The sequence below is a fragment of the Columba livia genome, chromosome 5, assembly GCF_036013475.1.
Source record: "Columba livia isolate bColLiv1 breed racing homer chromosome 5, bColLiv1.pat.W.v2, whole genome shotgun sequence".
NCBI classification, from domain to species: domain Eukaryota; kingdom Metazoa; phylum Chordata; class Aves; order Columbiformes; family Columbidae; genus Columba; species Columba livia.
The window spans coordinates 44,954,981-44,976,323 of NC_088606.1; the positions used below are offsets into that span (position 1 = coordinate 44,954,981).

Consider the following 21,343-nt stretch of genomic DNA (forward strand, 5'->3'; position numbering starts at 1 on the left):
AAACCTCAGCCTGGTACCACCACACAGCCCGGGGCAGAGGCTGCACCAGCCCCTGCTGGACGCCACCTCACTGTCCCAGTGCCAGGAGGCTGCACCTGCTGCTCCCTCAGACACAGCTTTCCAAACACCTTCAACAGTTAGAAAATCATTATTCGTAAATAACTGTTTCTTCTTAATAGCTTAATTAATAGTTTATTTTGTATTCCAGTGATTTTAAAATCTCAGCACTGTAAAACATCACTGCCAGGAAGACAGATTAATAAAAGCTTTGGTATAGTCAGTTTCACTGCATTATTATTTATGATAAAGGATAATCAGGCATTTAAACATACAGGCAAACATTTTAAGGAAAAAGAAACACAAAGATTCAGAGTAAACTCCATTTTATTTTACAAAGTCAAAGATACAGATTGTTTAGTCCAATGCTTCCACATCAGATCCAGAGCAAACCAAGTCATGTGCTCTTACAGAACTAATACCACTGACTTCACCACCCCTGTTCCAAAAAAATTAAGAAAACTATGGCATAGAATCTGTGTCTCAGATTTGATCAGCACCATTGCATCGGTATTCAGGTTTTTTCAATGTACAGAAATGTTAGCCCCAAATCATGTCTCAGTACAACGTGTTTCACTTCAAAATCAGAGCTTGAAATTATTCTCTCAAGGACGGAAAACAACCTCCACTCTTCAACCATAGGAAATCACCACAGAAGATACTGGTAGCTGCTTGCAATTTTATTTGCCTTGCAAATTTCAATGCATTTTATGGTTATAAAAAGGAATGTCAGAGACCAAAATCTTAACTTAGACAGTGGGTAAATACAGACAAGTGCATACTTCTCATTTACTCTGATCCTTTTCTCCTGGAGTCAGGCAACTCAAGCCCCACCACAGCACTCAGTTTTAGAACAAAACCATGAAATAGATCAGTTAAACACAATGGAATTTAAAAGTGTTCTACATTTAAAGAAGTTTACTGGTTCTAATTTTTAAAACCGTCTCAAACATTTCAGATTCACATTTCAAAAGGCCTCACCAAAAAGACAAACTAAAGGAATCATTGCTGACAAGGACAGTAACTCGTTTCAAGCTCTGCATTTAAAGCACCCATAATCTTTTACACAGCAACCAGCATGTAACACGTTACTTGTGACATTTATCTACATTGTGTTATCACCATCTATTACAAAGATCAGGCACTGAACTTTTAAAAATATTATTTAAAATAATAAAGATTACATATTACCGAAAAGTTAGAATCCATATCCAGGAACCAAGAATTTAAGTACTTTTTGCAATGTTATTTTATGTATATATTTATAGATGAGCAATTACACTCATTCTGGCTTTTGGCGCATTTCCCTTAAGTCCATAACCAAAAATCACACTGGACCGTGTAAGCAGGGGAACGCTCACGAGCTGGCTGACAAGGCAGAATCCTTGCAAGTACCCAAAACCTGAGCTGGGAAAACATTACACTCTGTCAATAATGCTGGGTCACCTTTTTTTTCCTGCTTCCTTCCCATTCCTCCCCACCTGTCCAGGAAATACTTCAGAACTACTGTGTTTCTGTCCATCACCCACACACAGTATGTGTGATGGACACTATATAAACCCAGCTGTTCCTCAACAGCACAATGTGTGATCAAGTCCATGTAATTATTTCTTAAAGCATGGTGCAATTCTAGTCCAAAGCACTTCCCTGCTCACAATATGTATAAACAAATAAAGCCTATTTTAAAATTAATATTAGAAGTCAGTCTTGTTTCATCTCTATCCTAAAAACAAGACTGTTATGGTTGTTAGAAAGTACACCTACAATTGAAGATGTTTAAAACATTAGGTCTACTTGGTGCTGCAGCACAGGTATGGAACCTGCAGGAGCTCCTTGCTTCCAAGGTCAAGTTGCCTCCAACTTACTTCTCCTTCATTTTTTTCAAATAACGAGCCCGTATTCCTTTGTTTGTTTTCATGAGGAAATTAATGATAGTAGGTGTAGGTAGAAGAGAGAAGATCCATCCCTAAAAAAAAAAAAAAAAAAAAAAAAAAAAAGGGGGAGGGAAGTCTCAGCTTTTTATAGCCCATCTAAATGAAATGTAACAGCAGCACACACAAACATTGCTAAATTATGATTACAAGCTAAAGAATATTTAATATCCAAAATTATTCTTTACTCTTCTTCCCTGATAAACACTTACAAAGGACATTCCAGATTCTTATGTTTTCCAAGGTGACTTACCATGAGCGCATGGGGTAGGCACCCGTTGGTCTGGGACTGCAGGCCGACCGTGCCCAGCGCAGCTCTGACATACGTTTCGGGACTGGGCTTATCAAAGGTTGGCTTGCGGATTTTGGACATTTTTGTTGCCACGTAATACGGTAGAACACTCTGCACATAGGAAAGATCATGTTAAGCAGAGAATGCTTAAGGAAAGATTAACTTACACATCCATCAAGGAACTAAAATTGTTGGAAACCAGGTCACCTGTTTCCTGAATTCTAGCTTGAGCTAGTCGCCTTTGCCATTCTGGTTACTAAAAAAAAATAAATCACAATGTACAGTATCAAAAGCATTTTTAATCAGGTATCTTGTGGGCCACATTTGGAATGTGAAGGATAGATGATTCAGTGGTCTGGTGACTATCAGCATCCCCAGTTGGAGCCCTAGAAAATCTACCCCTGCAAGCCTATGGCTGAAAAGCCTTTCTTAAAATCTGTAAGTGCAAAACTTCATTCCAGCTGTTTAACAGATAATACTGCAGTATCGCTTCTCTGTAGTAAACCCCCAATGCTTGCTTGGGAAGGAGGTGCAGGATGCAAGACAGGGAGTTTTATATACTTTAGTAACAGCTCCTCAGTTTGGTACCTGTACAAAGAGGAACATGGAGGCAGGAGGAAGAAGGAAAGGGAACGTCAGGAGCCTTGGAAAACTGAGCTTTTACCTCCACAGGAGGGCTTGGAGGAAGGAGAAGGTGTCAGTACTAGAGTAGAAGACCTCAAGGACGGGGCGGAGGGGGGGGGGGGGGTAATAATCAAAAAGTGGGGCACAGTTCATGCACTTTTATAGCAATGCTTGGAAGAAACAGAAAAAGTGATGGTGGGTCTCAGAACTACCTGGCCCTGACATAATGGAAAAGCAGGAGGAAGCAGCATGGGTGACAGGGGGACACTGGTACCACAAGGGCATGCCTGTGGTGGGGCAAGATAGACCTGGGGGATCCAAAACCACATTCCACCTATCTTCAGCTCATGCTACTGGAGAAGGAACGGGAAATGCATGTATGATTGCACACAAGGAAGCAACCACCTTTCCTCATAGTGGTGGTTTTGGCATTGCTTTTAGCTTGTCCTGAACGTAGACTTCCAAAAAAAAAAAACCCAAACCAAAAAGTCCTGGTCTATAGCTGGTCTATAGCCACTCAATCAGATATTGCCATAACAGATCTCACAAGCTTCAAAAGGTTGGAAGGTTACCACTTTGAAACGGATCTCCTAATACAGTGACAGTCTGTAGTTATACTAGTGATTCAACACATGCAGTCACTCCTGCCCATCACAGTAGCGAGCACTGTGATCCGTGTACCTTTACAGCAGATACCCAAGAAGTGTGTGTCCAATTACGCTACACTAATAGATCTCAAAATGAGAACACCATTTCAAAACTCAGTATATTCAGGCAAGTTACAGCTTAGAAACCTGCTTCCCCTTGTTAGCCTCTTAAAGAACAATGGCCACACATGCTTGACCTCAGAAAAAATCAGCTTTACTGTCATGCTCTCAGAAGCACAGCCTGAGGGGAAAGGATCACATGAACTCTCATTGACTAGCTATCCATGCCATGGCTGTGCACATTTCAACAGGAATTAGACCACCGCAAAGTATTGGTATGTCTGCTCATTTCTTCACCGTAGAACATTAAAATTGTGCACTTCTCTCTATAAATAGGACTTTCAAAAATATACTGCATGAGTCTACTTTCAAATGGAGACGTGAACTGCAGAAGCATAAGTGGTTACCATTGCCTTGAAAGTTGCCAAAAGCTATAAATGCTTGGATAAGAACACTATTCATTCTGTTACCATAACAGCATAAGTACCTATAGTTTCAGCTCCAGAATATGAACCTCATCCATTTTACAAATTACACTTCTAAACTCAATCTCTAGTTTGGTGTTAAAAACAAAAAAAACAAACAAAAAACCCCCAAACAAACAAAACCACCCAAACCACAAATAAACAAACAAAAACCCCCAAAACAACAACAACAAAACCACAAACACCCAAAACAAAAACAAACAAACAAAAAACCCAAACCAAACAAAAAAAAAACCCACCAACCCAATTCTAAGCTTCTTATTCATGACCAAATTATATCTGCAAAATCCCCATGCTGACTGGCATGATGGCTATGGTTAAGATTTATTTTCTATCTCCCTCTGCTCAAAACAGACTTCATGGGTGAGCTGCAGTACCCAGTTAAGCCACTGGATAGCATGAAAGGGAAAACAATTGTGTGTGAGGATATTTGAAAAAAGCAAGCATACAGGAGCACTACTAGATAGCTATTTATCCACAGACTTCAAGGCACACAGAAATATGGATTACACTCCAGCATTTTTTTTTTTCCTCCCAAATGCTCTCTAGAAAACAGAGACAGGTATTTAGTTTCAGAGAGATTTACCATCTTCCCATTAACTGTGCTATATTTTAACAGCTATGAAGAAACCTGTTGAATCCATTAAATTAGTTTTCTTCCTTTCTTCCTCCCCACAAAGATCTCAGACATTCATGAACTGTATCTACAACTAGCATGACATTAAAAGTCTTTTGCTGCCTTAAAGCCTTTTGGCATTTTGTATTCAGGCAGGTATAAACACACACCACCTGGGGCAAGAAACTGTACAGAAAATTCTTTGTCTTTATGCAGAATGAGCTTCGCCTGCTCTCCAGTTTCAAAACATGCCTTAAAAGTAGCTTATGTCAATACAATATCTCTTTCTACCTTAAAACATTTGCTAGTGCTTAACAGCTCTCATGCTTATTGAAACTGGCCAGTACTCAGAACTGGGGTCTTGAATATTTTATGAATGCAAGAACTACCAATTATGCTACATTCAAATGAAAATAAGCCCCCAAAAGTCAGAATAGTTCATTTACACAATTTTATCACCTATTTTACCTTACTTTTTAAAAAGACCTGAACTCTCTGTTTCCAAAGAAGCCTCCTGCTACTTCTCTGTGGGAAAAAGGAGGATGGGCACATGAAAAGGAAATGGAATAATTGCAACAACCAAAGCTGACCTGTACCGAATACTAAAGAGCAAAGCTAAAGTCTTTGGAGGAAGGCAATGCCATTAGTCTGGTGAAATCACACTCTTGTAAATACCTAGAGAGAGAGAGATGGGCTTGTTCAGTGTGGTGAAAAGGAGGCTTGTGGTGACCCCATACCTGCCTGTAGTTATTTCAACAGCAGTTATGAAGATGAGAGCCAAACTCCTCCTGGTACTGCCAGATAAAATAGCAAGAGGCAAACCCACCAGTTTTGGCTGTGAGCTTTCAGACTGGACAATAAGGAAAAAGCCATTTGCTAGAAGAACAGTGCAACTTAAATATGAGAAGAAACTTCTTCTCAGTGAGGGTGACAGAGCACTGGAACAGGTTGCCCGGGGAGGTTGTGGAGTCTCCTACTCTGGAGACATTCAAAACCTGCCTGGACACATTCCTATGTAACCTCATCCAGGTGTTTCTGCTCCAGCAGGGGGATTGCACTAGATGATTTTTTGAGGTCCCTTCCAATCCCCAACATACTGTGATTCTGTGTGTGAGAGGTCACCCCTGCCCTTGAAGGCTTTCAAAGTCTGCCTGGATAAAGCCACAACTAGCCTGTGAGCAATCCCACAGCTAATGCTAGGAGAACAGGAAGAGACTATAAAACTTGCTAGAGATCCCTCCAAACACACACTTCCATGATTCTGTGATCTGATATTTTCTATAGTGGATATGGTAGAAGAAAACAGGTGGAAGTTTTCATTATTCCACTTTTACTATGGATAGTAATGAAGTATGGAGGGGAAAATGCTAACAATGACTGAAGTTTAAAAAAAAAAAAAAGAGTAAAAGAAAGGGGGAAAGAACCAAGTATAATAATATTTTTAGACATACTCAAAGACCAAAGGTTTCATAAGAGTCTGCAGAAACCTTTCAGAGAGAGTTTTTTTCAAAAAGTCTTGGGACAAGTCCTTCTTGTCCTCATCATTCCTTTTATTTGCCTCTTTCTCTCCATGTAAACACATGCAGAATTTTAACTATGCTATTACTGTGCTGCTTCTGTAAAATAAAGCAGGACTGTCAGCCAGAAAGAATATATTTTTAATATAAAGATGCCTGCATTTCAATAAAAGCACTATATACTCTCAAAACTAAGGTTCCACAGAGAAGGCAATGCGCTTGAGTAAAACTGATCTACCTTAGGTTGAAGTTCCGAAATTTGTAAAACATCACCTGCACGGTGTTTCTGCTTTTTGGGCAGGGGTACTCTGCAGGTATTGGCATAGTAAAAGTTAACTGGTTTAAGTGGTGATCTCAACTGGAAGTGTAGGCCTGGAATTAAAAGCACTGTATTTCTGAGGGTCAGAGAGATCAACTTCAAAGAATCGATGCAGAGATGCAGTCTTCCAGAGGGCTTGAAGAAGATAGGTCAGCTAGTCTTCACAGGAAGGTACTTGTAATATTCATTAGTGGTTTATAGTGACTTAGGCTGGAACAAGAAGACAAGGACATGGAATGCAATAAAATTAGCATAACAAATTGAAGCTGTGACAGCTATCGGTCATCAGGCCCACATAACTCAGAATGACAATTTACTCTTTCCATTCAGAGGCAAAATGCAGTGCTGTCAGGAACTCAGCGCCCTTGGCCAATGCAGGAGTTACAAAAAGACAGTTTACCACAACCTGTTAAGTTTTATACAGGAAAACATAGTTGTTGATGCAAAAAGCCAGATGCAATTCTTCATTTGTTCAAAGTGTTAAAAATGTAAGACATTGAAAACTTTTCTTCTAGCTTTTCCATATCCAAAAGCTACAAAAGCTCTCCCATACTATCTACATTCATATTGCGTTCAATGCCTTTAGCCAAGCACGAGTTACTAGGCTATTTACCTTTTCAGTTTCAATATGTATTCCATAGACATAAGCAAGCAGTACCTGCTCCTTCTTCATTTTCCTCTCAAACCTACAAACTAGTATTTAAGCAAAATTTGGGCAGGAGGAGAATGCCTGGTTACAAATGCACATAGGAACAAAATGTCAGAGATGTAACAACTCTCTCTCTCTTGCAAGCATCCTCTCCTAAATACTTTTACACTGAGGTAACTGTCAGCAGCTTTGCCTGAGAAAACACTAGAAATGAGAAAGAGCTGAGATATCATACCACAGCACGCACACACACACAAAAGAGCAAGCATCACACCCAGTTCCATTGCCAGTGAAGCTGTGTGGTAAAGGAGCCCATGCCTCCCGGTTCATAGGTAGGCTTGAGCAGGAAAGAAATCCTACTAGAAGACTTTGTAGTATCGACGCAGGAAAGAGACATACTCTACTAGTTCCTTTGGTCTCATTTGGAGACTGTGACCACACATTGAAGGAGGGTCTCATTGCATGTAGACGAAATGGATCAGAAGAACAGCTGTCTGATAATGAAGCTAAATCTGCAAGTAATACAACTTGAAGCGCACTGAGGAGAAGAGTAAAAGTAAAAAAAAAGCTCTAAGGAACTTCCAGTATGGTAAAAATTGACTTATAGCTCGATAGGTTGTGGCTGAAGCCAAGAAAAGGTTTGGAAAGCTCTGTGAGAAGAGAAAGTAACAAGGAGACATAAGCCACTAAAAATTGCTTCAACTTAATCCACTTCAAGAACTCAGAGCAGACAAACCACCCTGTATGCTGAACACACACCTGTTCAGAGTGCTGCCTCTTTGTGCATCCTCATTGCTGCACACTGGTCTATCTGCAGGTACACCCCAGGTGCCAGGGCACAGCACCAGGCACGCTGAGGAGAAGTCACGCTTTGGGAGCTCTGCAGCAAGTTATAATCTATTACCAACATTAATGTCACCTAGTCTGTCCTTGAGAAGGTCTATAACAACAGTAGTTAGAAGGCTTTCAGGGATCACCTTTGCTAGCTTCTCCGCTGCCAACATACCCCAAAATAAACAGCATCCCTTTAAGATGTTTAATATAAAGCTTAAATGAGGTTCGCATTAAAGGGTCAGTGACTGCATGGGTATAGCTCATCCAGCAATTGCCTCTTTTCTTAATGCAATCCTCCCTCAGGAACTGAGACAGGACATTATATTGAACGTCTGGGCCTAAACACCTGGATACTAAACTGCAAGACATTTCCTGGTGACAAGTTTTTGTTTTGCTATGTATGCTTAAAGGGAAAAAAAAAAAAAAATCTAGAAAGTCAAAAAGGTAACATAGTCTCAAGGTGATAACTTCTCTATTGTTTTAGCCAGTAACTAAAGTCGTACTCTCATACTTAATGATTGCACAAATAAGGTCGATAACTTTGTGCCTTAGTCCTCACAGGGCCTTCAGAGTTCAGATGTTTTTGAGAACTATGGTACAGAATAGGGGAATCGCAGGCACGGACAGAGGCTAGTCCTCCTTTTAAGAAGATCTCTAACTGAATTTTAAAAAGATACACCACTGTCTCCACCGTACAGGTAAGATCTTATACTGCCTTCATCAAACTGACTTGCTCTGGAGAGCAACAGGTGTAATAAGTAACGGAAAACCTCAGTGTTTGTGACCAAAGCTGGAAATTCCATCTGCATTTTGAAAGCAAAAACTAAGAGTATGTGAGAAGTTATATTAAAGCAAAATCCCATAACGCTGTGCAAGACTGGCTTGGTTTCTTTTTATGCTCCAAAAATAATTAAAATTGGGGAAGGTAAAAAGTGAAGGGAAAAAAGCAAGACTTATTGGTAAAACAGAAACCTAGTATTAAATAAAGTTAAATCAGTCTATTACACACAAAGAGTCTTAGAGGCTTTTGTTTGTTCTTGCTACTATGCTTTTCCTAGCAGTTGATTCACTAACACTGCAGGGAATGGACTGCTACTGTCCGAGTCTTTTGAGCAGTTATCCATTTAATCTCTATACAAATGCACTCCAAAAGTGCATTCCAGTAGATTAAGTTGTATAAAGATGTATTCTACAGAGCTGCATACAGTTTTATGATGTATTTTATACTTGAAAGTTCAATTATCACCATCAGATTAAAAAAAGCCACACACACAACTCCCCCCCACCCCAATAAAACCATCACCACCGATGGTGTTTGTTGCTTCAAGACACATTGTTTCAGAATAATTTTTAAAAGTTGCTAATGGGATCAAATTAAATCCTTATCTTAGTCTGTGTCACTTATTAACGAATAAGAGAATATACTGATTCCTTTTTGTTACCAAGACACCAATGTTTCTGTGGTAACCACACTCACACAAACAAACTACTCACCTGCACAATGATGCCCTTGCTCTTGTACTCCGCGTGGAGGCCTCGGGAGAAGTAGTCCACAAAAGCCTCGAAAGAAAAGGGAAACATGCAGCATGCTACACATTAAAATGGAAACTATAGTTTGCAGGTTCTTGTAAGCATATTTTATTTACTATTTATCATTCCTGTTTTCAAAGTGAAAAACCTTAGGTTTTCAAATAAGCTTTGCAAATTAGAGCAATACCATCTGAATAGAAACCCTATGCTTACAAAGCATTTTCACAGAAGTGAGGCTAAATCTAAAACAAAACCCTTTTTAGGAAAATGAACTAGATTTGCTACATAAAACCTAGTTAGAAAAGGAAAATAAGACTTTGTATGTTCACATTATTCACTATGTATGTCATCTCCAGAGACTTCTTTTTAAGAGTGATTTCAGTGGGTTTCTCTTGTGCAGAGTTTTTTAAAGTGTTTAAATACTTCACCTTATGCCTTTACGCTTTTAAGAAATGCCACCCTACGGTGATACTTCCTAGTCCTGATGTCCACCTCCACAGATTCTCTTTCCAACTTCTGGAAGTTTTAGAAATTACAAGACTAAGAGTTTAAAGAAAAAGTGAAAAGGCTTAAAAGGTGGATGGTAGTACCTGCCTTGAAGGTGCCCTCACAGCTGAAATAACCATGTCCATAACCATGCTGAGAAAGTATTGTCCTCACAGCCCAACACAACTCAGCAGTTCAAACCAGCATAGATGCCCCTCCTGGAGTTCTTCTAAACCACCTTTCTACTCTTTCCTCCTGCAAAATATCAGGTTCCGCCGTGGTTTCTTGTTTTAGTGAAACAATACAGCCAAGTAGGATGAATGGAGTACCTTCAACTGAAGGAACTTATCCATGCTTGAAACTAAAACACACACTAAATAAATTAATTTATGTATTTAAGAAGGAATTGCTTTAGACCAGTTTCAAAACAAACAGCAAAGCTCTAGTATTCCACTTCCTTTACAGTCTTCCTTTGCCGACCATGTCACCACTGGATTAACTGAAACCAGGGCTTAAAGTTTGCCATCCCCAATGTTTTTTCTATTAAGGTCATCCTACTGAATTCAGTCTATACAAGAAGCTACTGGGCTGTTTCTATAGACATTTTTCTGAGCATATGCAAGATCTGAAAGAAAACTAAATTTTGCTGTGTAGCAAACAGGTCCTTTTATTCTTCAAGTTGCATGTACAAGCTAGAAGGAAGCTCATTAAACCAAAAAAGCTGTTCTTTCCTTCTCCTTTTCCTCCAAGTATAAGTTCTTAATGAAACCCAGTATTCAACAAGTCTCTGAAAATCAGGCACAGCAGCAATGATGCAAGTGGGCTGGTTATGCTCATGTGACAATAAGGCAACTTGCATAGACATGCAAATAGTTTGGTGCAGTCCCCAAACTCATTTGCCAGACGTTTGTGTGATAACTGCACAAAATATATCAATAAGCTATTGAAAATAAATTTAAGTAACTATATTGTGTTAATCAAACAGCTTTGATCATTCAAATTTCTAACTATTTTTAAGTGGCAGAGTCCTGAAACCAGATACTGCCTCAAACGGGGAGAGACGGTATAGAGACTGTCACCTCTACTGGTGGCAAAGGGCTTGCAATAAGGAGAAAGTTCATTTTACATTAGGAGGAAAAGCAGCTTCCAGTATCTAAATAAACATTGGAGTTTTTCTTCTTGAAGAGTTTAAGACAAGGTGTGTTTTCTGCCTCCAGATGCTCTAGCCTCCCAGCAGCCTCTAACTTAAAACAGTCTTAAGAACGTAATCTAATTAAGCAGACCCTGAATAAACAGACAAACATTGCATTAAGAAAACTTCTCCTTGGATATTCAGTAACAAACCCAACTACTACAGATGTGGTGGGGAAGGCAGGGAACAAAACCAAAAAAGTGCAGAAAACTAAGCATATTTCACTTCTCATTAGTGCAGGTATATAGGTAAGCCTGTCAAAAACAGAACGATGATTACTTTTAAAGTGTCTTGTTTCATTGTAAAATGGGAATTCTCCACAGCAAGGTTAAAGAGACTGTGTCTGTTCCTGTTAATTAGCCAAAGCCATTGACTTAGACCTGAAGGATACTATGCTTTAAAACCCCTCTATACAGATGAGGATAAAACATAGAAATTGCAGATACAGGCTTTCTATAGCTACATTAGGGGAGTCACTTTCATGCTTACTAATCCTGCTGTGGTAGAAGATGAGCAGTGCTAAGAATAGGCAAATTACTTTACCTGGAACTGAGTTTCTTAGGGGAAGGGGAAGAAATATTTGTGATTCTCATTGAAAAAAAGACTAACCAAATCAGTGTAAGGCATATTGTCACTAAAATCAGAAGGTAAATTCTTTCCATAAAGCTGAAGGTACTACCACAACAAAAGTGACCTTTCATATTAAAACAAAGAACCATGCTGTCAGGGAACAGCTATTTCAAGAGCAAATTTTCTCAGCTACAACTAATTCAGGCTTTCATGATTTCTCAACTTAAATATTCCCCCCTTGAGTACAAATAAAATAGGATGCATCTGTTCCTTTCTGGAAATATGAAGACATTACTGACAGTCTAGAGGAAACATAGGTCTGTTCTGACATGAATGACACTACAGAAGGTTTCTTCATCATGCCAAGGTTCTGCTTCGACTCTGAAATCCTTGAACTATTTAAGGTAATTATCAGGTGCACCTGAGAAAGCTATAGTGCCATACAGCTTTAATACCAGTGTCAATGTGTCTTGCCTTTAGTTTTATCACATACACTTCAGTTCTGTACTGTGTACACATACTGTCTTTGCAGTGTTAACTAGAGATCTTTTTGGAGAACATATTAGAAGCCCCTATAATTATCTTTGTGAAAAAAAAAACAAACCCCAAAGCAATAAGACCAGCTGCAGAAAGACAAAACTGTCCCAGTGACACAAAGAAAAACCAAAGCAGATAAATTTAAAATTAAATATGGATCTAGAATAGTAACTTATGAACTGGTAAAATAAACCAGCCTAGTGGAGAAGAAAAATGGAAATTTCAGTAAAAAGAGTGTTCGCTTAAGTGGGGAACTTCTTGATGAACTAAAATTGCGCATATGAAAGACAGAAACAAGGAGAAGTAACAAAAGAGAAGCATAAAACCTTATTAGGTAAAACAAAATCCAAGCTAGGAAAGACTAGCAAAGGACATTAAGAGTAGCAGTGAAGGCTTCAATAGGTAACTAGTTTGAAGAGGCCTTTCAAAGAAATCCGGCTCTGTTGATGAATGAAGGAGACAACCTAAAGGACAGAAAAAGGTTATGGTATTCAACACTTCTCTTGCCTTCACACAGCCAAAGCTTGCACACATGCCTCTGCATGCACTATCTTTATTTAAAGAAAGGGGTAGGCTGAGGCAGCAACAATTCAGAGGCTACTCACAGAAGCTGGATGTATTCAAATTCATGGAAGCATCATGGACTTACTCCAGAGTGCTGAAAGAACTAGTCTGCATGTATATAAGTCTGCTGTCTAAGATATATGAAAAACTATGGAAATTGGGGGAGGTCTTTGACAACTCGAAGAAGGCTAACATATCCCTCCTTGAAAAGGCAAGAATGATAAGCTTTAACTCAGTTTGTGGAAAGATCATGGAGCCTTCCTCTTGGAGTTAATTTCCAAGCACATAAAGGACAAGACAATCAATACAGATTTACCAATGGCAAATTGTGTTTAACTAAATTGCTTTCTACAACGAAGTGGACTAGCTTTGTAGATGAGGTAAACACATTTTTTTTTTTTTTTTTAATATTTGCATGTGTGTTTAGATATTTTCACCTCAGTAAAGCTTTTGACACCATCATCTACCGCATTCTTATTCAGAAGTCAAGCAGATATTTGCTGAGAGGACAAACTTCTGGCCAGATAGAAAATTGGCTGGACCACCAGGCTCAAAAGGGCCATGATTAGCTTGACATCTGGCTGATAACAAGCAGAGAACCCTACAGACCAATATTGAGGCCCACATTCTTCAGTACCTCCTATAAGCAGTCTAGATGATGACACAGAGCACACCCTCAGCAAATCTGAAGATGACAACATTAGACGGAACAGCTGACAAGACAGAGCTTCAGTCCAGACAGACAGACCTTGATGAATTTTGATTGTTAAACATCATGAGATTTCTCGACTGGTATAGAATGAAGTGCAAAATTCCACATACAGAGTGGGATAACACCATGCTTTAATTTTGGTCAAGTAGCAGCCCTTCTGCAAAGAACCTGGAATTTGATGTGGCTGCCAGGGAGAATATAAGCCAATAATCCACTCACTGCAAGAACATTAAATGACATACTGGGCTACATTAGCAGGAGATACAGTCAGCAGATCAAGGAAAGCTGACTATTTGATAATGGCAAGGCCCTAGAGCTCTATCCTTTCTCTTACCTGAAATAATAAACTTAAGACAACTAATAAAAAAGGAGGACAAATGTTCGCTTCCAGCAAGCACCGGAGGAGTCCTACTTAAATAAATATATATACATATATATTGAAGATACACATTTTCTGTAAGATTGGGGGGAAAAAAGTTTTAAACTCAAAATAAGAAAGTGTTAAACTTAGTAAATGCCTTTTCTCGGTCTCACACTAAGCCTGCTTGGTACACTAGCATTCTTTTCCATGTAAAAGTAGAATGCATGATGAAATATATAAAATAGTAATTCCCGTGCCAGTAAACCCTTGCACCCATCTTTCTCTTGACCTACCAGCTTCTACTATTGGAAAAATTTTGGTTAGAAGCTCAGTAGAGTAAGTTCATGAAAGCACCACTAGATGGACACCAAAACATTTATTCCTGTCGTGTTGGCTCATGTTTGACACTTGATTTCAGTGTGGAAAAGAACACTCACCTTGGTTGCAGAGTAAAGAGTCAGCAGTGGAGTTGGATACATCCCAGCAGCTGAGGAGATATTCAGGATTACCCCTTTTGATCTGAAAGGCAGCGAAGATATATTATCATGAAATAAAGGAAATATCTCTCATCTCTCTTCAGAAAATTAATGCAAGCCCAAAGAAAACCTTTAGGATGCAACTAAGATCTGTTTAAAAATCCCAATCAAATCCAAAATCGAAATTTACTGATGTGACTCTAAGAACAATGTAAGTATTCGAACAGCTGGTATAAGTCAGGAACAACTCCAAGTCCAATACAGCAGGAGAATCAAGGTCCATACATATATATACACAGACACTGGACTGAACTACACCAAACCAACTGAGCGAAACCGGCACAAGTCCGAAATGCGACTTCTAAATCTTAGGCTAGGGTGGCAGAAATAGCAAAACAAGTTTGTTTCGTAGTTTACACTTTGATAATCCCTTTCATGTTCTAAATGTTACTTAATTATGAATCTTCAGGAAAAGTAGTATCTGAATCTACTGCTCAAAACAGGAATGTTTTAATATACTATGGAAGAATTCAGTGGATGACTACAAAAAATAAGAGTTGTTTTACAGCTGTACTACAGTAACACTGAGTGTTTTCCACAATAATATTTTGGTAAGGGTACCAGCCTGAAATTTGCTACCACCTGCTCTGCTGTGCTCTTCTAAAGCACATGCAGGTAGGACAGAAAGTAAGACTCCTGGATTTCCCAACCCACTGACGGATTTTGAGCATATCTATTTCTGAGACTAGTTTTACCTACAAAAATAGACATATTATTTAGTGCTAGGTAGAAAGAAGAATTCGTTTTAAAAGCTTCAAGGAAATCAGGGCAAATACATGGTTAGAAGGTGCTACCAGACAGTCCAACACAGTGAAAGATGCATCTCTGCTTCTTCCTACCCTGTACTAAATTCAAGCCAGTTTACCTGAACATACTAAGTATGCCACGTTTAGTGCGGAGGGAGAACACGCACATGGGCAGGTATCACGCAGCTCAACTCCTTGCATGTTCACAGATTAGTTTCTCACCATATTTGTTCATCTAGGTGTATGCTATGCCACTGCTGCCACAATGATCTAAGCAACCATCTTAAAAACAAACAGTTGAGTTTAAGAGACCATTAAAAATTAAAACAATATACCTCTTTCATGACAGTAGGTTCAAACCTACATGGCTTCTGCCATGATACAAGCGTGCATTAAATCTGTGATTGATTCACCTCTAGAAACGAGATGGCTAATGTGACAGAAAATAATCATTTCGGTCATTTGGGATTTCAAACACCTTCCTTTACCAATGCTCATTGTACTTTTCAGGAGTTTTCTAGAAGGCTTGGTTGGTACAGTAAACTAGCAACGTGGATCAAAATATGTGGCATGGAGAAAATAATTAATCATGAATTTTCATGACAACGAAAGGTTAATAATGGATGCCAGAAGTTTTTCGTATGAAGACAGGTGATGCTTGTGATATTTATTCATGAGCTCAAACAGGGATTAGCAGTGAAATGAGCATTTGTGCAGTTTTTAAGAGATTACCAGATTGGAGAATACTATAAGGAACTTTTAAAAGAGCTCAGACTGCTATGTGGATAGACTACAGAATTAAAAGATTTAAAAAAAAAAAAAAAAAAAAAAAATCAGTATTAACAAAATCAACACTGCATACTACAGAAAATAGCTTGAATCAATCCCAGACTTTGTAGGACTTTAAACCAACCATCCACTCCCTGTGAAACCTGAACAAAGTCCACAAGGAGTTCTCTTTTGTGCAGCAGTCAGCAAAAACAGACAACAAACAGGATGGTGGGAATAGCAGGGACAGATCAACCACCACTGAAATCTTGTGTTACAGCCTACAGAACACTTTTATCCCTCTCAATACAGGACAGAAATATTAAGAACCTGATGATTTAAGAAAGGGGAAAAGAAGAAAAAAATAACCCTGATACACTGATGAGGTAAAAAGATTGGTTCAATTTAGCTATTTAAGAAACTATTAAGAGAAGCCATGATAAGAGTATACAGGCTAATAAATGACAAAGATCAAGATCTTGATTTATCCTCTCAAAATACAAAAGAAGGATGACATTTATTTAAATGAGAGATTGAAATTTAGATCTGATAAAAGGAAGTGCTCTTCTCATATTCAGACTACAGGAATACTTGCCATAAAACTTAATTGAGGACAAAAGCTTAACAGGATTCAAAAAAAAAAAGGTAAGCATGTCCATGGATAAAGACAAGTCTCATGCTTGTAAAACAAACTGTAGCTTTAGAATAAAGGTTGGCATTCAGGCTGTAAAGCACAGGTCTCACAGCATCTGGCTAGACTGCACCTCTCCAGCAGTAGCAACCGTCATCTCAGTGCAGTGAATTAGTGGTCTGACCTAGTAAAGAAAACCCTCTTGGAAACACAACAAATTAATAGCAGCCACTTGCAGAAGCTCCGTGTATTGGTCTCTTTGAAGCAGTCAATGTCACTGCGGGTTTTGTGGTTTGTATTTTGTCTTTATAAAGAAAACAGTCCTAGTCTTGAAAGTTCGTAACTTAAAACCTCCAGATAAAAGGAAACTGAGAAGTGCACGTGTAGGATGAACACTTCCAATTACTCCAATTACAATTTTGCTGCTTAGAGGAATTGCAGAATGTTTTTAGGGAGGGATCTGAAGAACTACATGAGCATCGCTGCAGCAAAAAGAAATTTCGGCTCCATCAAAATTACCTGTGCACTTAAGAAAATAAATGAATAAAAAAAGTTGGTCGAGATGAAGAAAGTGAGGCCCACACCCTCACACCTCCCCATCATTCTACCTTAAGCGGTCCAGCGCCAGGGAGGCTATATTTAGCTATCTCCCTGTTGCTGTGGCAACCAGCGCCTGCTCCAGCTGCACGCCAAGTGGAAAGAGCAAGCTTCCTCTGTAATGTAATTATGCACTTGCTACTTCCCTGGCAATAAATACCATAGTTTGATATTTCTCTAAAAACAGTCAACTGATTTTGTTGTTGTTTTTTTGTTCCCAAAGACATCGAGCCTCAGTTTTCAGTTTTTCAAGTCACCCACCTTAGACAGTAGCCTGAAAATTTACAGAAGAACTGCTCATTTAAGTGTAATAGGAAGCCACAGATTATAAATTGTCACTTTAAGTGTTCAGAGCATGGGAGAAGAGCCACAGCAGAGAATCTAAATGCCATTACCAGAAGTGGCATTCACCTAATGCTGCTATGTTTATTATAAATAAAAGATAACAAACACACCAAGATGCAGTTGTGTTTTCTCTTCACAGACCTGAGTGCAAGGCATGTAAAGTCTATTTCTATACTTGTCTTATAATGTATTGCCATAAAACCAGCACTCACATCTGTAAAAGTATGCACTACAGCTGCAAGATGCTATAACACAATACGTCACATCTTTCTATTCAACACACTATCCTCCTTGAACAAGTGAGGAATTAACAATGGGACTCCTAGTCTAGTTCTATTCTTAGAGGCTGGAGCCCTTTTTCATAACCTAGGGTCCCATGTTAGAAATCTATGGTTGGCCCAAAGAGCAGTCTAGTTCCTGCTCTTGGATCTGCTGGACGGACATGTCCTCCTGTGGTTACAGCCTCTTAGTGGTGTTAATAGCCTGTGAGCTATGACTATGTAGGAGCCAGCAGCTGCAGACATTGCTTCTGTGCACTGCAAACCCAACTGACTTCACAAAACCAAACAGAAAATGGAAGCTTTTTCAAATATTTTTTCCCTGGGACAGAAACCAAGGCTTGATTCAAATGGAGCAGTCATTCAAAGTGGCTGCTCACACACAGGAAAGTTCCAGATGTGTACTTTTCTTTTTTATAACCACTATTAACCTTTTGTTTCCAAGCTGCTTCTTAAACATTTATCCTTGAGATTCCCAAGGTAATCATGTAGTCAGGAAAAGAAGAAACATGACATAGGGTGCTCAAGGGTAGTCGGAACCAGAAGTCAGCAGCGTCCTGGTTTGCTGCCTTTCAGTAAAATCACCTTATCCAGGTTAATACATAACAGAAAAACATACACAGTATATTCTGTAAGCAGAATATGCATCATTCTGTCCTAAGGAACTGAAAAGATCAACTCTGCCAAATGGGGAACTACAATATCTCTTTAGACAAAGAAGAAACTGAGGCAAGAAATTGTTAGAGCTTCAAAGTTCCAAACATTGATAACAAAACAACACTAATTCCTTGGAAAGAAGAATGGCTTTGGTCATGCTGATATCTTCAAAGGGCGGTGGTTTCACTAAAGGCAGGCCTTTTTATCTATCAATAACAGTACACAGACAAGGGCTAACTTTTGACTTACAAACCCTGAGTAGCTACCACCAATGTACTATAATCTTCATTCTCTAGCTTTATTGGGAAATATTACACCCAGAGCCATGAGTCTTCTAATTCACATTTCTTTACATGAAATAAACTCCGTATCTCTTGGTTGTTTAACTAAAAATCTAAGCTTGCCATCACCCTGATGTGCTAGACACTGACACCCATACTGGCCACTAGCTCTGATATTTTGTACCTACAAAGAAACTTTGTTTTAGATATGAAACATTTGCTCTGCATCTGTGGAACTCTTCAGTAACTGAATCCTTATCTGCAACGAAGACTCCTAGACAGTGAGATGATGCAAGAAGTACCGGGTTTTTGTTGTTATTGTGTTTGGTTGGGTTTTTTTCCCTAATCTTTGTCAGATTTGGAGGTTTGCCCTGTATATATGCTCCCCCTACAGTGTGTGTCCAGAGGCAATACCACTGGTGACTGTCACGCATGGTTCTACACAACCTTCCTCAGTATTGCAAGCATAGCTCAGATTTGACCTAGGGCAACCCCCAGCAAGCTGGGCTTAGTACCACAGAGACAGTGAACAGTCTGGCACAGTCAACATCAGCTGGAAAACAGCCTGGAGGGACTAGAGGGAAACTGTGCACCTTCTGGTTTCACCTGGGAGCTCGCTAGGAAGTCAGTACACATCTTCTGCAGTGACAGTGGTGTGCATGAACTCTTATTATAAAGAGCTGGTCTCCAATTCTACTTTTCCAAATGATCACAGACTTTCCTCAATATACCTCCTACCGTAAAATGAGAACATATTCTTTGCATCCATTTTACTTACAGTGACTTAGAGAAATAGCCTTAAGAAGGTTATTCCCAGGAACTGTAACCACCCCCTCAGAATAGCAGGTTGTTGAGTTAGTGCTGATGAGTCAGATGGGCTTTTTAATTCTGTTCTAAAAGGAATCACCACAACAGTGGAGAAGGGAGAGGAAAAATAAAAAGGGAATCGAGTGGAAAAGGCTTCCACCGTCTGATGATTCATGCACCATCAGCGTGACTCACCCGGCATTACTCTGCCATTAAAACATGGAGACTAGGCTGATTAGTCACAGTAATGAATTTTTCAAGAAAGGATTCTCCCCTATAAATAATGATGACTTTGTCTGGATAGTGTTAGTGTGACTCACCTTTCCAGCATGCCGGGCAGCACCAATCGTGTCATCTGCAAAAAGAAAACATTCGTGATGGCTGAGAATGCAGACACCAGACAGCCAGAGACTGAGGGAAGCCTCCCTTCCTCCCAGAAGCAGCTGCCGCCCCCTCCACCCTAACCAAGGCTCAGGGAAGCAGAGACCATACTTTGCGTAGGCAGTTTATTTTTATTCTACCTGGATAACTTGGCTCTGTCAAGTAGTGTGTGCACTGAATCTGGTGAACCCATCCAGCTAGTAGCTTAAGTACAATAAGAGTAAATTTAAAAAAAAAAAAAAAAAGTCTTCACTGCTTTGCAGTATCCATGGCCTCTGAAGAACATTAAAACACGAGAGTACTGTGGTATGATCTTTCTCTCCCCACAAAAAGCATCTGTCTTCCTCAAGACCGACTAAATTTACCACCGATGCTAAGGCTCAAGATAACATCCAATGCATTTCAGCTAGGCTTACTGAGCTGCTGATTTTAAGTTAAATTGTAGAGCAGCAAGAGCACTGGACAGAACCAGTGAAGATAAGTTTCCTACACTAAGTTACCTACAGAAAACACTTAAGACCCAAAACATTTTTTTGCTGATGACACAGATGTTTTCAGACTGAAGAACCTTCACCCCCACAACGAAAGTAGCTTTGTAAACCTCCTCACTGCTCTGGAAGCTTCTGCTTTTGTTAGGACTCTGAGCAATCTATTTACAACCTGGCTGAAGGATTCTCCAGAGCAGTGATCCTAAAATAAGCTTCCCAGTTGCAGACAGAGCAGCTCTGACAAGGGACACAAATCAAGCATCAATCCAAACTTTGATGAATTTGTAAATAGTGTGAAATAGTTAATTTCCTTGTATTAATTACTAACATCCTAAAATACAATTTAAATCCAAGATGTCTGCCTTTAAGAAATAACATCGAAGTCCAGCTTGTGCCAAACACTACCCTGCCCACAAATAACCCTGTTGGTGTCAGTGACATGACATTTATCAAAGACAGATCAGACAAGAAATATAAATTATCACTTTTCACATCTTTAAAAGATGCTCCGAAGTTCTTGAAAACAGTGAGGAGGGGGTAATAAAATACTAACAGCAGCAAAATGTAATATTACCACCAATGATACTAAATTACTTTGATAGCTTAAAATACGAAACATTTGAGTACTATGGGAGAAAAAACACAGAAAAATATGTCAGCATAAAAAGGAACACAAAACGAAGAAACAAATCTTACTGTAGCAAACTATTCATATTGCTGTCACCACTGCATTAGCCCTTACATATGACTGATTCTGGGTCTGCAGCTTGTTTTTTTTAATTTTTAAAATTATAAAACATACCTTTCCACAAAAGAGAAAAAAAAAAAAATCATGAAAGAAACCC

At 39.2% G+C, this 21,343-nt stretch overlaps 1 protein-coding gene across 1 annotated transcript in view; it reads right to left on the reverse strand.

Moving 5' to 3' along the window:
* Positions 1–366: 366 nt before the first annotated feature.
* The window catches only part of HSD17B12 (hydroxysteroid 17-beta dehydrogenase 12), an 86,976-nt gene continuing 65,999 nt past the window's right edge, over positions 367–21,343 (reverse strand). Inside the window, 5 exon segments of the mRNA XM_065064772.1 lie at positions 367–2,023; positions 2,242–2,391; positions 9,526–9,591; positions 14,421–14,502; positions 19,950–19,984. Coding sequence (XP_064920844.1) covers positions 1,919–2,023; positions 2,242–2,391; positions 9,526–9,591; positions 14,421–14,502; positions 19,950–19,984 — 438 coding nt within the window. The 3' untranslated portion in view covers positions 367–1,918.